The following is a 17,439-nucleotide window of genomic DNA, read 5'->3' as shown; positions in this document are numbered from 1 at the left end:
GTGTAGCTGTGTGTGGGTGTATGTGTGGATGGGTGGATGGATGGGAGTGTGGGTGTGTGTATGGCTGTGGGGTGGGTGTGAGTGTATGGATGGGTGTGAATGTGGGTGTGTGTGGGTGTATGTGTGGATGGACAGGTGTGAGTGTGGGTGAGTGTATGGATGGGTGGATGGGAGTGTGTGTGTGTGTGTATGGCTATGGGGTGGGTGTGAGTGTGGGGGTGTGTGTGTTGGGTGGGTGTGAGTGTGGGTGTGTGTATGGCTGTGGGGTGGGTGTGTGGGTGTGAGTGGATGGATGGGTATGAATGTGGGTGTGTGTGGGTGTATGCATGGATGGACTGGTGTGAGTGTGGGTGTGCACGTGGCTGTGGGGTGGGTGTGAGTGTATGGATGGGTGAGTAGGAGGCTGTTGGGATTTCCTGATGACTCCTCTGTGCACTTGAAAGGGCAGATGTCCCCCAGAGTTTCAGAGCACCAACTCCACAGCCTCACAATGCCTGAAATTAAATCTTGCTTCTAACACAGGGCTCGAGTCACTTCATCTTGTTGTTCAGTCTTCTCATCTGTAAAATTGGGGCAATAAAAGCAGCTGTACCTGTGGGCTGTTGAAGGATTAAGTGAATTAACACATGCAAAGAACTTAACATTTTCTGTGCCTGCCACACAGTCTGAACTCACGCTCATACACCTATCATCGCAAGTCAATTCAGAACCAGCTAAAGAACACTGGGTTTGCCTCCTCCTGTACGTGGGATGAGTAAATCCCATCTGAAAACGCTTCCCAGGAGAAGACCTTCAGCACTAAGACTCTGCCTGTCCCAGCTGGTCCCAGAACCAAATATCTCACCAAGTGATTCCAGGACTGGAAATACTTTGTGGGTTAGCAGGTTGGAAAAAGTAATAATAAACTACTTGTAGAATCATACTTAATAGTTTCAATGCTCTAAAACTAGATTTTAGAAAAAAAAAAAAAAAACTACTTGTAGAATCAAAATGCTCAAAACTAGATTTGAGTTTCTCAAGTGAATCCAGCCACTGTCCTCTGCAAAGTCTTAGACTCTGCTTTAAATTTGTATCCTCTTTAGAGTCTGTCTGTATCATCATCTAAAACTCTCCTCACCACACAATACAGAAATCCCAAGGCGAAAGGACAGATTAGCCACATGGGGGTGGAGAAAAATCTGGGCCAATGTCTGAAAAATGTTAAGATAATTTAAAGCCATTTAGAAATAGTATTTCCATTAAAGATCTGAACATCTTGTATGATTCAGGCCATCCCTGATGCAAAAGCAAGGAACCAATTCATTTGTTTTTCTAAGACCATCAGAGTGGGCACAAAAGAACCAGCGAGTAGGCAAGGCTAAAAGCAGAACTGCAAATTTATTCTTTGGTCATCTAGCTTCAGGGACCGGAGCTGGGGGCGGGTGGGGGGGGTGGTGGAGTTTCTAATACAGTCCCGACAAGAGTGGGGGCTGAGAAAGCCCGCCCCGGGCGCATCTGCTGGGAGCGACTTTTCTAGGAGTGGAAGGGCAATAGGCAGGGCACGGGCATGTCGGGGGAGGGGGGCCGCTCCACAGGTGCCACCAGGTAAATCTTGGTCTCCTCGGATTGACATCACCTGGTGCATGCCTGATTAATCTGCACCTTCCCGGGCGTCAGCTGCATTCTCGCACACACGGGAAGAGTTGGTGGTGAAGAAGAACCCGGAAGTGCACCATCCTGCCTCCATTCGTCCTAACAGTCCAACCTTTTATTGATAATAGTGATAAAGGGGCGCCGTGGTCTGTCTGGCTACTTCCTGCTGTTAAGGGGCATCGCTAAGGTCGGGGCCCATGGTTGGTATTTGGACATATGGATGAAGAATAAAATAAGGCACAGTATTAGTATAGGAATGAGGAATGGAAGCATTTGTTGGAATATGGGCAAAACCCAGAAGGATGGTCCTGGCAAGGTTGGGGAGTATGAGATACGTAAGAAAATTTAGTAAGTTTGAGGCGAGTGGGGGAAAGCCAAACTGATTTCCACTGATTGCTTTCGGTAAGGGCCCTTTTTAGTTGGGAATGAGGAATGAGTGTGCAAAGTAATTGTTGGCCAGGCAGCAATTAAGGAGTGGAGTTTTTCGTGGAGTGGATGGCTTTCCACTTACTCCTACTACAGAGATATTGGATGGAAGGCTAGGTCCAGAGAAGGACGGCAAAACAGAATAGGTAGCCTCACTGTCAATTAAAAAATTGTCTTACCCGCTACTAGGAGAGTTACCCGCGGCTCGGCGAGGGTGATGGGGGTCCCCGAGTCTCAGCACCTTCAGTTGTCGTCGTCCAGATGTAGGGGCTGGAAGGAGCTCCTAGGATCCTGGGAAAAGGGATCACGTGGAGACGCAACACCTGTTCTCAGGGTGGGGCAATCAGACTTCCAGTGTCCTCCCTGCTGGCAAGCAGGGCAGGGGGTTGCTGGTGGACGAAGGTTAGGACATTGACTGCCCTAATGTCCTGATGCCTTGCACTTATAGCAAGGCTGCGTTGGGGCTCGGGGACCCTGTGGACACCTGTTGGCATAGTGTCCTGCCTTGCCGCACTTACAGAGCAGGCTCTTTTTGCAGCCTTGGAGTCTGTGGGGTGTGTGCTCTCTGGCCTGGGGTTACGACTGGGCTGTAAAACCACTGCTAGGAGCTGTAACTTGTTTGAGGCGAGCCTGCCGTCTCCTCTCTGGAGTTATAGACCTTAAAGGCTAATTTAACTAGGTCTTGTATTGGTGTCTGAGGACCATCCTCTACCTTTTGAAGTTTTTTACGAATGTCAGGAGCTGATTGAGAAATGAAATAAGATGCCAAAATGGTGGCCCCTGTGGGGGAGGCCGGATCTAACCGGGTATATTGGGTTAGAACCTCAGTCAGTTTAGGGTAGAGGTTAGGATAACCTGGAGGTCATGCCAAGTTAAGTCATAGGCCTGACAAAGGTGTCTAAATTCCTTTATGTATATGGTAGGATTAGCTGAGAAATCACCTAAACGCTTCTCAATTTTGGAAAGATTGGCCAATGAAAAAGGGACATGTACTCTTACTACCCCCTCCGCCCCAGCCACCTCTCGCAAAGGTGCTAACACTGTAGGAGGGTGTGGGCAGAGATAGGGGACTTAAGACAGCCAGTTGGGGGCCCCAAAGGAGGCATGGGACCAAGTGGATTACTAGTAGATAAGGAGGAGAAAGGAGGAGTCTGGGCAGGAAGGGAGGGGGTGGAGAGAAGGAGGAGTATAGGGACGAGAGCTTAAGGCCCAAAAGCCTTGTACGTAATTAATTTCGGACCACTTGCCTAGCCGCTGGCAGAAATTGCCGAGGTCGATCATGCCACAGTGGAAAGGAAAATTAACCGCTTCCTCCTAAGGTCTTGTTCAAGCCTTAAGGTTTTTAAATTGGCTAGGAGGCACCCTAAGGGGGTGCTCTTTGGAAATTTGGACTGGGGGGGTTTCCCGTTTGTCTCCTCTTTACTTACACAATGGACACAATGGAAATGGAAGTGGATCTCTGCCTGGCTTCAAAGCGTTCTTTGGAACCAGCAGAGACAGACTGGAGGCTCTTGAAGCCAAAGTGGAGATTACCTTCAGGCGGACGTCTCCGTCCTGAACAGGTCTCCCAAGCCACTTGGTGGCTCAAAATGGACCTCGGACCTGCGCAGGATTTTGGCCGAGGGAGGTAAAGAGGAGACAAGGGCACTTACCCCAGAGAGGCCGTGAGAGTGAGGGAAGCGGGTCTCAGGTCCTGGTCCGTCTGCGGTGTGGAAGCAGGAGGAGGTTCCTCAATCCCTAGAGGTCTGAGGAGGGGTCTCCTCCTGGGTCTTCGGCACCAACTGATTTGGTTTTCTAAGACCACCAGAGTGGGTACAAAAGAACCAGCGAGTAGGCAAGGCTAAAAGCAAAACTGCAAATTTACTCTTTGGTCATCTAGCTTCAGGGACCGGAGCTGGGGGGGGGGGGCAGGGGGCGGGTGGAGTTTCTAATACAGTCCCGACAAGAGTGGGGGCTGAGAAAGCCCGCCCCAGGCGCATCTGCTGGGAGCGACTTTTCTAGGAGTGGAAGGGCAATAGGCGGGGCACGGGCATGTCAGGGGAGGGGGGCCGCTCCGCAGGTGCCACCAGGTAAATCTTGGTCTCCTCGGATTGACATCACCTGGTGCATGCCTGATTAATCTGCACCTTCCCGGGCGTCAGCTGCATTCTCGCACACACGGGAAGAGTCAGTGGTGAAGAAGAACCCGGAAGTGCACCATCCTGCCTCCGTTCGTCCAAACACCAATCATGACACGAGTATACATGGGCTTTCTGCAGGGACTCCCCCCAGCCAAGGATATAATGATTCTCGCGCTCACACCTGCCATCCCTAGAACCACCCTTAACGAATTGTCGGTACAAATCATTTTCCTCACACCAGATTATCATTAATGAGTTTCAGAATCTACTTAAGTTAGAGAGATACACGGTAATGGTATGCACGTGAAAACCCAATACACAGTAGGTGTTTAAACGGTTTTGAAAACGTACCACGAGAAATAACCCAGTAATCGACATCAGATGTGTGCAGATGATATACTACAAAAATAAAAGCTCAGGAACTCCAAAATGTGAAAAATAACTTCACTCAGCAAACATAGGAAAGACTTTTTAAAAAGGTAAATCTGTACTAAAATAAAGTAGAATAATTAGGATGAACTTTCAGCCTATACAACTATGCCTTCTCAGAAAATAATTTCCATGGTTCCAGGGAGGAACAATGATTCAGTTCTACCTGCAGGAGAAGTTGTCTCACATCTGGATGATGTGTAGAAAAATCTGAAAGAGGGAAAAAGGAGCCGATTTGGAAACAGATACTAACATCTTTCAACACAGTAAGGCCTTCACTCATGTGAGGGTTTTCCGGGCTTTCTTCCATATAAAGATACAATTTTATAAACTTAATCTAACAAATTCAATGATATGGAGCAACCTGTAATCTGTCATTGACTAGTCTCATCAAAATGTGAAGACAAACTTTGTGACTTCTTTGGACCACGGTCAAGTGGCTGACTTAATGAGCCACATTTTTTTTTACAGGAATTCACCATAGCTAATGTTTACAATTCAGAGGGCTAAACTGTCCTTAAGTAATTTGCTGGTATGTATAAACAATGCAACTCTTTTTTTTTTTTTTTTAAAGAAAAAGGTATCCTTTTTAAATAAACCCTTTATTGTGTAAGTATTTAGAAAAAGATACATTTGTGCACTTATAACTTCATTAGTTAAATAATTAAAACCCAATCAAGGCTGGGTGTGGTGAATCATACTTATAATCTCAGCACTTTGGGAGGCCAAGGCAGGAGGATCACTTGAGCCTAGTAGCTCAAGATAAGCCTGGACAACACAGTGAGACCCCATCTCCACAAAAAATTTAAAAGTCAGCAGGCACAGTGGGACACACCTGTAGTCCCAGCTCTTGTGGAGGCTGAGGTGGGAGGATCACTTGAGCCCAGGAGGTCAAGGCTGCAGTGAGCCATGATTGTACCACCGTACTCCAGCCTGGGCAACAGGCGAGATCCTGTCTCAAAACATACATACATACATACATACATACATACATACATACATAAATTTGAATCGAAGGCTGTGTTTGAGTCAGAGGAGGGAGCTGTTCTGTTTTTCAGATTTCTGGAAGGGAGATGCACTTCACCACCAATCCGCATGACCTCACTTCCTTCCAAATCGTATGCTTTTCTAACAGATGTGCTCAACATATTAGATGCTGTGTCATCGGCATCTACTACGTAGGCAGATCTGGATGTCCTGTCTCTCTCTCCAGCACTTGGGAGGGAACTGTTTTTCCCAACCTCCCTTGCTGCGGCAGAAACATGCAACTAACTTCTTGTCAAGGGGTTCCAAGCAAAAATGGCATTCGTCTCTTGTGAGCCAGAGCAGGTGATTGCCGGTCCGAGACCTCCAACCCTGCTCTTCCCACTCACAACAAACCCTGCAGGAAGGTGCACAATGACTCCATGGAACAGTGATTCATAGACATTTCCTGCCCAGACCACTGAGATTTTCAAGTGATGTGTTGCTGCACTATAACCCAGTCCTCTCTGTCTAGTATTCAAGATAAGAATTTTGACCCAAATTTTAGAGCTGCTATATCCTTATAAATAGGACTTCAAATCCCAGGAACCAGGCAGTATGTGAGATCTAGAAATGTTGCACCATTGTTTCCTGAATATTTTCAGGAAGATATAGATCAATTCATCAAAAACCCAGATGAATCTAGAAAACAAAATCCTACCAGAATCAAGGTCTCCATTTCCATTAGCTGAGCTGAGACACTTTTCCAAGGGTGAAGATGAAGGGTCTTGCATATTGGAAGCTGACAATGTGCTCTCCATGCCTGATGAGCAAGTGTCTCTTCTCTTAATTCATCCTGCAGAAAAAATTACCTAAGAGTAATCAAAAAAAAAAAAATTAGAGCAGTTTAATCATATTAATTATATTAACTTATTTTTAAATGGTTTAAAAAAATCTTAACCTTATTAGTGTTGCTACCATTTCATTAAAACTTTCAAGATGCAACGTAATGTTGATCATAGAAAATACCAGAAATCAGTATTCCAGTACACTGAGGCCAGGCACAGTGGCTCATGCCTGTAATCCCAGCACTTTGGGAGGCCAAGGTGGGCAGATCACTCGAGGTCAGGAGTTCGAGACCACCCTGGCCAACATGGTGAAACCTTGTCTCTACTGAAAATACAAAAATGAGTCAGAAGTGGTGGCAGTTGCCTGCAATTACAGCTACTCGGGAGGCTGAGGCAGTAGAATCGCTTGAACCTGGGAGGCAGGGGTTGCAGTGAGCTGAGATCACACCACTGTACTCCAGCCTGGGCGACAGAGCAAGGCTTCATCTCAAAAAAATTAATTAATTAATTAAAAAGACTAATGAGTACGTCTCTACACAAGGTCAACAACGTCAACAATAAAGGTCTCACCGGAGCAAAACCATCAGTGTTCTAAAGGTCATTATCTCCACTAAGATGGACACGTATTTCACCAACAGAAACTTGCATTTCAGTCCTCGATCCACCATGGCAACAGTGGGTAAGACGCTCCCCCGACCTTGAAGCTATGTAGCAGCAACCTCCACCCCCGCACACAACTTCAGCATCCCACACGCAGGTATTGCAACACGCAGTGCCCTGCCTCGGGAAGAAGTCCGCAGGTGTTACACAGGATCTGTTACCAAAACCAGGTAAAGCATCGATGTTTGTCAATAATGTGTTTTTTCACAAAGTAGAAATGGAGACAAGACTTTCCCTAGGACAGCACTGCTATTCCCCACTTGCCTTCTAATAAGATGGCTGGAAAAAGCAGCCACATTAGAGCTGGTTCCCGTAGAATCCTGCTCTCCAACTCCTTTATGTCAGGGCCCAGGAGACCCCGGGAGAATTCGTATCCAACGAGCAGCCATACCTGGCTCCGATGCTTAGACACTGCCCACACAGTGTTTTAAACCCCCACAGCCACATGGTGTTTCTCTCATTCATTCAACATGCTCTTTCATTTCACACGTAGTTAGAAGTTTAAATAAGCCAACAGGCAGGTAGAGATGAAGAAATAAAAGAATATAGTGCACCTATATCTACTACCAAGGGGATATTTTGTGACTCACATACTGGTAAAATATCTTTTAAAAAACATTTGGAGGTTTTGTCAAAATTGAAGGTTCATGTCAGGTGCAGTGGGTAGCCTACCTGCACCTGACATCTCAGCTACTTGAGAGGCTGAGGCGGGAGGATCATTTGAGCTCAGGAGTTCACGGTCAGCCTGGGCAATATACCGAGACCCCCATCTCTAATTAAACAAAAAACAGAAGGTTCATGAAAGAGCATGTTACTCATTTATGCAATGGTAGAGAAAAAGCTGGAAACTCAATGCCAGGAACAAGTAGGAAGAGACAGGAAATGTACCAGGTACACAGCACTGAAATGTAATTCAACGTGCGTTCAGTTATCCACCTGTTGTATTTAACATACTATACCAGACACTGTGGAGAGGACAGGAAGCTATTTCTCAATCACAGTACAAAGAAAGAAAATACCTATTTCAGGGTATGAACTACAAAACTATATGGAGTGGGTCGGCAAACAGCGATCTAGGCATTTTGCTACTACAAAGTTAAGTTCATGACTAAGCCAAGGGAAAAACAGTGCAACCGAGAAGACCCCTGCAAATGAGAGATTATCGCTCCTTCACTTTCTCAGCACAGGGCCTTATGTTTCCTGAGGCAAACATGCGGGCACAAGGGTTGAGTCGTAGAAGTCAACATCAGTGACACGAGAAACTTAAACCAGGACTTTCCTTATTTCAAGTGTGAGAGCTATGGGTAAAATGCAGTGTACTAGGTCCTAAACAGTTTCTTCAGCTTGGTTTAAAATCACAGAAAGGCTGGGCGCGGTGGCTCATGCCTGTAATCCCAGCACTTTGGGAGGCTGAGGAGGGCAGATCATCTAAGGTTGGGAGTTCAAGACCATGCTGACCAACATGGAGAAATCCCATCTCCACTAAAAATACAAAAGTTAGCCAGGTGTGGTGGCACATGTTTCCAATCCCAGCTACTCGGGAGGCTGAGGCAGGAGAGTCGCTTGAACTTGGGAGGTGGAGGTTGCGGTGAGCTGAGATCATGCCATTGCACTCCAGCCTGAGCAACAAGAGCGAAACTCCATCTCAAAAACAAACAAACAAACAAAAATCACAGAAAGGACAAGTAAGTACGATGCCTGAAGAGCCATGGACATGATGTGCTCACTGCAGCACCGTGCGGGGCACCACAGAGTAACCCAATCTTAACCATGGCCCTCTAGATGCATAAATCTAAGGCAGGTAGTGTAGGAAAATATGGTATATGCACAAATGACCTGAACCAAAATACAAACTGGGTTTGCTTCATTCATAACGAAAATGAAATATTTTAGATAGTGAAATCCTTTTTCAATAGTTTTTAATAATGAAAATAAAGGTTTTTTTAATTAAAAAAACGCAGTTATCTTATATCCCCAGTGAATCACCTGCCATGTAATGAGCTTAGTTTCCGAAAGCTTAGCTGGAATCGACACTAAATGAAGGAATCTTTTAACAGCTGGAGGGGTTCTAAGATTTTTGTTGTTGTTGTTAACGGAGGACACTAGTAAACTGAGCAATTTACTATGGAGGCTGGCTACATTTTATCCTGTGGGTATCAGTCTGCTAAAAGAACCCACCCAACGGTGGACAGAACTGCATTCTTCTACGAGCAATCCTTCCAGATTCCTGTGGTGACAGGGACACAAAAATGTGGACATGGGAACTACCTCTTTCACAACAATGAACCCACTGCGCTGGCAGGCGCGGAACTAAACATCACCTAACACCGAACTGCCCTGCTCGCACCTCGTCTCAGAAGGTTCCAGAGATTTTCTCCCACGGGCTGCACACAGCAGAGGCTGTCTGCCAGGGGCACTCTAAGGTCTTCTGTGCCACACCTGGAGCTTCAGTGGGTAGCAAGACCCCCAGTTCACCTGGACTGCCCGGCATGCAGACAGCGAGCGCTGAGGCACTCGGTCAACAAACTACTTGCTGATAATCAAGTGCATCCATCCAACCAAATACCCAAACTTCCACTGAGAATGTCCCGAGGGTTACTGGAATATTACAAAGGGTAAGATGCGTACCCTCTACCCCTCACCCCTGCCCCATGTAAGGAAGTGTGGTTATGAGATTACAGCATCACTTGGTCACTGAGAAACGGACACAACAGCCACCAACTCCAGAAGCCACAGGTGGCACGGGCTTGGAGAGGGGAGGGCGGCGGCCCACTGTGGAAAGCTCGGCTCTCCTAGCTCTCCCTCCAATGATCCCTCAGGGAAAATACCGGGAATTTGGAGGGGAGAAGGGTGTGCAACGGAAGGAAAAATGTAGGAACTGAAACACCTGGAGCAAACAAAGGTAAACAAAGGAAGAAAAAGGGAGGAGAAAATGCCAGAATGTATCCAGGAGAAAGGGGCCTTGAAGGCATATGACAAAGCTCCAAAACTGATGATCATAACAAAACACAGAGCTCCACGAAAAGAAAGCTTAGAGCTATGGACACAGGAGTACAACCACGGAGAGGGCACACAGAGAACACCCAAACGAGCCAGGGCAGGGAGGAATTCCAGTACGAAAGCCCCTCTCCTTACAAGCTCTCAGATTTCAAACTTTCATAGATAAGAGCAAAACCACAATCCAGGAAAACAATAATCAAAAGCGAGCAGCGTTTCACAATCCACACTTCAGCCTGGCCGTCTCGGGCCCCGGCCCACGTTCAGGAATGGCTTCCCTGTGCTGTGTGTATTTTGTGGGTGTATTTTGTGGGTGTATGCTTCCTTTTGAGATGTTTAAAGAACACAATTAACTCCATCTTGTCCAGTAAGTGCAAAAGCAATAACAGCGTCCTAGTGAGAAGAGACAGAAGCTAATGATGGGGAAAAATTAAAATTCTGGGTATGTGGGCCGGGCGAGTGGTTCGCATTCCCAGCGCTTTGGGAGGCCAAAGTGGGCGGATTACTTGAGGCCAGGTGTTTGAGACCAGCCTGGCCATTGTGATGAAACCCATCTCTGCTAAAAATACTAAGGTATGGTGGCACATGCCTGTAATCCCAGCTCTTTGGGAGGCTGAGGCACAAGAATGGCTTGAACCCAGGAGGCAGAGGTTGCAGTGAGCTGAGATCACACCACTGCACTCCAGCCTAGGAGTTGGAGCAAAAAAAAAAAATTATTTGTATGTGTACCCACTGGTCATTGGTTAGGTCATTTGAACTTAAAATGAACAGACTTCTCAGCTGTCTTGGGAACCTAAACCAGTTGGTAAGAAGAGGAGCTTCTGTCCCTCCAAATAGAAGAAATGGAAGTGTTAGCATGGTAAGCGTGCATTTACGATTATTTTATTCTACCAACACTTACAATGATTACTAAGTACTTAATAAACATGCACTTATTTAATCCTCGTACGAACTCTAGGATGTAAGTTATATTACTGTTCCCGTCTTACGGATAAGCAACCTAAGGGATGAAGTAACTTGCTCAGCATCACACAGCTGCTAGTGGTGGAGCTGGGATTTGAACCCACACAGCTGGCTCCAGAACCCATGCCCTAACCAGTCAATCACAGTTCCCTTTCCCCCATTATCCACATTTCCCATAATGCAGCTATGACTTTTAAATTTTTTCTTAAACCATCGATTTTTAATAACTGAGCACCTATTATGGGGATGGGGCAATGAAAAGAAATAATACTAAACTAGAGAGTGGCGGGGACCCCACACAGGGTCAGCTGCCCCGTGAGCACCCAACACTCCTAGGCATGGATCATTTTATTCCAAATTAATTCCTCCTGAAAAGCTTCCCTCAAGAGCTTATAGTAAACTTCTCTTAGCAAATTCTAACACAATTTTAAACTAATGCCAGACAGATAAGTGCTGATACCATGCAATTTTCTTGTGTATGTATTAATGGAACATCTGATTTACTTATGCCGGATACCACCTCGGGCACTGGGGACAGACATATAAATACCAGTGGATGCCAGCAAGGACAAGAGGCTGCTAAAAGCAAGTCTGTCCGTCCAACCGCATACACAGCCACCACCAAGTCCACCAAGAACGCACGTGGAATCCCACGAAGGACAAGATGCAAATATCAACAAGGACAGGAAGGCGAGCTTGGGTGGGCCGGGGGGGTGCATCGAAGTGGAACAGAAAATTAGGAGAGGCTCAAGAGGAAATGCCCAGAGGATAAGAGGAAACTGAAGGGGGCTGGGCATGGTGGCTCACACCTATAATCCCAGCACTTTGGGAGGCTGAAGTGGGCAGATCACTTGAGGTCAGGAGTTTGAGACCAGCCTGGCCAACATGGCAAAACTCTGTCTCTACTGAAAATACAAAAAACAAAACAAAAAACAAAAATTAGCTGGGTATGGTCGTGTGCACCTGTAATCCCAGCTACTCAGGAGGCTGAGGCAGAGGTTGCAGTGAGTTGAGATGGCGCCCACTGCAATCCAGCCTGGGCGACAGAGCAACTCTGTTTCAAAGAAAAAAAAAAAGAGAGAGGTAATCAAAGGAGCAAAGATAAGCACAGGCTTCAGAGACTCAGGAAGGTAGGAAAGGCATTAAACACAGAGGAACCAGCAGCAAACAGCGTGGCAGACCCTTGGGGAAAAGTCTAAGGTGACTCAAGGGAGAGGGTGGGCGACAGGACTGTGGAGCAAGCGGTATCATGCCCATTCATCCCCAAATATGTACTGACCCCCCCCCCCCCCCCCCCCCCCCCCCCCCCCCCCATTCCACGTCAGGCACTGGTCTAGTCACGGGAAGGCATCTGTAACAAAACAAAACAAAAAATTCCTGCCCTGGTAGAGATCTCATCCTAATCGGGAGAAAGAGCCAATGGAGTTTTTTAATTAGTAGATGATATAGCCTATTAGATGGTGGTAAGTGCTATAGGGAAAAAGGAAGCAGAAAAAATCAGGCAAACAAAGGATGATAATTATTAATATTATTACTTTTTTTTTTTTTTGAGACAGAGTTTCACTGATGTTCCACAGGCTGGAGTGCAATGGTGCAATCTCGGCTCACTGCAACCTCCGCCTCCCAGGTTCAGGTGATTCTCCTGCCACAGCCTCCTGAGTAGCTGGGATTACAGGTGCACGTGACCATATCCAGCTAATTTTTCTTTCTTTTTTTTTTTTGTATTTTAGTAGGGACGGAATTTCGCCATGTTGGCCAGGCTGGTCTCGAACTCCTGGCCTCAAGTGATCTGCCCGCCTTGGGCTCCTAAAATGCTGGGATTACAGGCATGAGCCACTGCGCTCGGCCAAAAGGATTATAATTATTTAGGTGACAGTCAGGCAAGACCCCAGGAAGTGATATTTGAACAAAGACTTGGGGTGAGAACAGAGAGGCTGGTTGAGCCCAGATGAGAAGAGAACGTTTGCCACAGTAAGGGCCTGAGCCCTGCGTATCACTCTGCAGATAGAGTGGACGTGGCAGGGTGTTGTTAAAGGAGATGAAATGAATGATCAGGTTTGTTTCAGAAGAAGCACTCAGGGAGCCATGGGTGAGATGGATGAATGGGAACAGACTAAAAACATGGAAATGCAGGCGAGGGTCTGAACTAAGACAGTGGAGAAGAAATGAAGGGAACAGGTCCAAGAAGTATCTGAGAGACCCCATCAACAGAACGCCATAGAAATTATGCTAACAAAATGTAATCTTTTCACAGCACGCAGTCACGGTTCCTAGAATAAACTACTTCACTTCCCACAGCAACTAATGGAACCTATGCAGTGTCTGTGGAAACAGATAATTATTGGGGAAATCTATCAAATATGAGAATAATAACTTACTTCACAGAAATTTCTATTTACATTCAATTGGATTTTTGGGGGGGGGTTAGAAGGGCAAATCTTGGTGATAACAACCGCTCCACCCATAAGCTTTGCAAAATAGAAACAGGATATTTTTAAAAAGCCTTTTCCTAACTACAACACCCTAACCCCCAAAAAGGCTATCATTAAAAGAAAGTATATTTCCTTTTGTTTCTTAAGCTATATGTAATTTCAAGAACAAGGTAAAAGTGTCTATTAATGAAAGTAACATTTTTTTTCAAAGACAATATAAAAAAGGTTCAGAAGACTGGGCTTATAAAAGGTAACTTCCTGTTTTAAACAACACACTTGGTGGTTTTGTGCAAAGTTAATTCTACTATAATTGGCTCCTTTTGTCTCTGTTGGACAACAGAATTCTACTACTGGAACTTCTTACAACAGTGTCTTGGACCAGTAAAAAGAACTGAGAGCTTGCAGAGTAAGGGGATAACAAGGCCATTATGTAGCTGTGTGACATAAGCAAATTACTTAACCTCTCTGTTCCTCAAATTTCTCATCAGTTCAATTAGAAGGCTTGATGAGATGGAATCACCCCTTTCAAATCTAAAATTTTATCAATCCAGGTGTTTTTAGGATTCACTGTACATTTTCTGCATTCAGATTATCCGCATTCAGATTATCCGTTTATATTTGAAGCACATTTAATACAATAAGCATTCTCCCTTCTCAACCCTATCTTTTCTTCTCCTTTCATTTGAGGTATAGTCAAAGAATAGAGTAATGCTAGCACAGGCTAAGCAAAGCTTCGTTAGGAAGAACACGAGTGAGGAAGAATACACATTAGATATTACTCTTCACCTAGCCAAAAGTAACTGGGGGCTCATTATCTATGTTGCACGCATCTAGACCAGCACTGCCTGATCTATACCTGCTTGGTCCAGTACAGTAACCACTAGCCACATGTGGCTACGGTGCACTGGAAATGTATCTAGTACTGTTGAGGACCTGAATTTTAATTTTAATGACCTTGAATTGAACTAGGCACATGTGGGTAGAAGGTGGGCAGCCCAGCGAGACCACTGCACTGGTGAACCGTATTTGAGAGCTTGGAACATTTCCCAAACAACCATCAATTCTTGGCTCTCTTAAAAGTTTTAATGTAATAATGTCAAGCTAGTTAAAACTCATGAATTTTTAAATCTAAGAAACTTCAAAAGGAGACTTAACAGTTTCCCCCAAATATTCCACAAATGATTCATGGCAAACTTCCTAACACAGCACAGGTTTTGATTAAATGGGCTGCATTTTTATATCAGTGGAAAATGTCAAAGGAGAAACATCTTAGAAACTTTTGGCCGGGTGCAGTGGCTCAAGCCTGTAATCCCAGCACGTTGGGAGGCCCAGACGGGCGGATCACGAGGTCAGGAGATCGAGACCATCCTGGCTAACACGGTGAAACCCCGTCTCTACTAAAAAAATACAAAAAACTAGCCGGGCGAGGTGGCGGGCGCCTGTAGTCCCAGCTACTCGGGAGGCTGAGGCAGGAGAATGGCGGGAACCCGGGAGGCGGAGCTTGCAGTGAGCTGAGATCCGGCCACTGCATTCCAGCCCGGGTGACAGAGCGCGACTCCGTCTCAGAAAAAAAGAAAGAAAAGAAACTGTTACGTGTGTCACACAAAGACTATTTGCTTTTTTTCATTCATTTATAAATTCAAGAAAATCATTCCACCTCAAAAATGTAGTCAAGTACCAAGTTTTTCTGTAAAAACATGAATATAACTATTAATAAATCAGTTACGTGTCAGTGGCTTATAGACTCTTATTAAAAGGGGAAAAGTGTGCTCAAGTCTTATGACTCCTCATTATCCATTTGCCTCTAACTAGACACTACAGAATGGTAATCTGAGACTGTAAAATTTAAGTGCATCAAATCAGTCATTTTAAATAGAACTCAAGGCCGGGTGCGGTGACTCATGCCTGTAATCCCAGCACTTTGGGAGGCTGAAGCGGAAGGATCAGTTGAGGTCAGGAGTTTGAGACCAGCCTGACCAACATGGTGAAACCCCGTCTCCACTAAAAGTGCAAAAATTAGCAGGGCTTGGTGGCGTGTGTCTCTAATCCTAGCTACTTAGGAGGCTGAGGCAGGAGAATCACTTGAACCTGTGAGGCTGATGAGGTTGCAGTGAGCCAAGATCGCACCACCGCACTCCAGCCTGGGCAACAGAGTAAGACTCTGACTCAATAAATAAATAAATAAAACTGAAGAGTGACAATACGAAGACCAACAAGAAAGCCACTGAAAGAGTAGCACAGCGGCCAGGCGCAGTGGCTCATGCCTGTAATGCCAGCACTTTGGGAGGCCAAAGCAGGCGGATCACGAGGTCAGGAGTTGGAGACCAACCTGACCAACATGGTGAAACCCTGTCTCTATTAAAAATAGAAAAAGTAGCCGGGCATGGTGGTGCGCGCGTATAATCCCAGCTACTCAGAAGGCTGAGGCAGGAGAATCGCTTGAACCTGGGAGATGGAGGTTATAGTGAACCAAGATAGCGCTACTGCACTCCAGCCTGGGCAACAGAGCGAGACTCTGTCTCAAAAAAAAAAAAAAAAAAAAAAGAGTAGCAGCGTGAAAGCTCACATGACTGGAGGGCAAGGGCAGTGCCACTCGGAGACTTCCCTTACGTCCACCCACGTGGCTGCAAAATTGATTCACTTTGGCAAACAATGGGTCCCACGCTGACTTTTTCAACAACATCTAGTTTTTTCCTTCCTATAAGAGACAACACGCTCTTGGTAGAAATCTTAAAAAGTAAAATTATAAAGAAAGAAATTAAAATCACTTGTAATTTTAACACTCCGTGATAATCAATTTTATGTTTCTATAGTATCTCCTCCTGACAGTTTCTCTGTCGATTTTTTGTTTGTTTGTTTAGTTCATACAGAATTTGGAATTCTAATCCATTTTTCATTTTGCATTACACAGAGGGAATTTCTCGTATCATTAAGATTCTCTGAAAACATGACTTGATATGTTTGTATAATTTTTATTATAAAATGAATAAGGTCATGTATTTACCATGCCTCTGCTGCCGCTCATTAAAGCTATTTATATTATTTTTTCACCATGATAAGTAGCACTCTAATCACGACTCTCAGTCAGAAATCCTACATCTCTGATGTCTCCTTAATGTAGAATCCCAGAAGTTAAATTATAGGATCAAAAATATGGGGACACAGTTGAGGTTCATAACTCCCCTGAAAACATGCTGTCTAGTCCGCTCGGCTGGTTTACTAGCAAGGCAGGAGAAAACATCTAAACCCTTTACACCTTTTTTCCATTTGATATTCAAAAACTAGTACCCTGGCCAGGTGTGGTGGCTCACGCCTGTGATCCCAACACTTTGGGAGGTCGAGGCGGGTGGACCACTTGAGCTCAGGAGTTCAAGACCAGCGTGGGCAACATGGTGAAACCCAGTCTCTACTAAAAATGCAAAAATTAGCCAGGTGTGGTGGCGCACACCTGTAATCCCAACTACTCAGGAGGCTGAGGCAGGAGAATCGCTTGAACCCAGGAGGTGGAGGTTGCAGTCAGCTGAGATTGCACCACTGCACTCCAGCCTGGACAAAGAGCGAGACTCCGTCTCAAAGGAAAGAAAAAAATAGTATCCTGCCAGTGTAATTTGCAATTCGCCTGTTGATGCCTCTTTCACTTCCTTCCCATATTTAAACTCTATTGGTATCCGTGATGGATTTTTAAGAGACCTAGATTATTTTTTATCTCACAAAACTATTGCAAATATTTTTCTCAGTTTTCCTTTTCGTGGTTTCTTTTCACAAGACAGAATGTTTTTCTTTTTCAACTTAGTCAGATCTATCAATTTGCTTTATTTCTTCTAAAACTTGTAAAACATCTTCCCCTACCCTAAGATACCAGAAGTCTAACTTTTGTGGAATTTCAAGTTTTACATTCACTGTTTTAACATACAAGGAATTTACACTGATATTTTGTCAGTTGCACCTCTCAGTTCATCCTCCTCACAA

General features: G+C 45.2%; 1 protein-coding gene across 1 annotated transcript in view; it reads right to left on the bottom strand.

The window, feature by feature from the left end:
* SFMBT2 (Scm like with four mbt domains 2) overlaps positions 1 to 17,439 on the bottom strand; it is a 258,911-nt gene that overhangs the window by 222,997 nt on the left and 18,475 nt on the right. Inside the window, exon 2 of the mRNA XM_023230544.2 lies at positions 6,292 to 6,442. Within this exon, the coding sequence (XP_023086312.1) occupies positions 6,292 to 6,391 (100 nt within the window). The 5' untranslated portion in view covers positions 6,392 to 6,442. The remainder of the gene's footprint in view (positions 1 to 6,291; positions 6,443 to 17,439) is intronic.

Source organism: Piliocolobus tephrosceles, chromosome 9 (assembly GCF_002776525.5).
Source record: "Piliocolobus tephrosceles isolate RC106 chromosome 9, ASM277652v3, whole genome shotgun sequence".
Classification (NCBI taxonomy): domain Eukaryota; kingdom Metazoa; phylum Chordata; class Mammalia; order Primates; family Cercopithecidae; genus Piliocolobus; species Piliocolobus tephrosceles.
The sequence above is the reverse complement of the archived record's forward strand: the minus strand, read 5'-3'. Positions and strand labels throughout refer to the sequence as shown.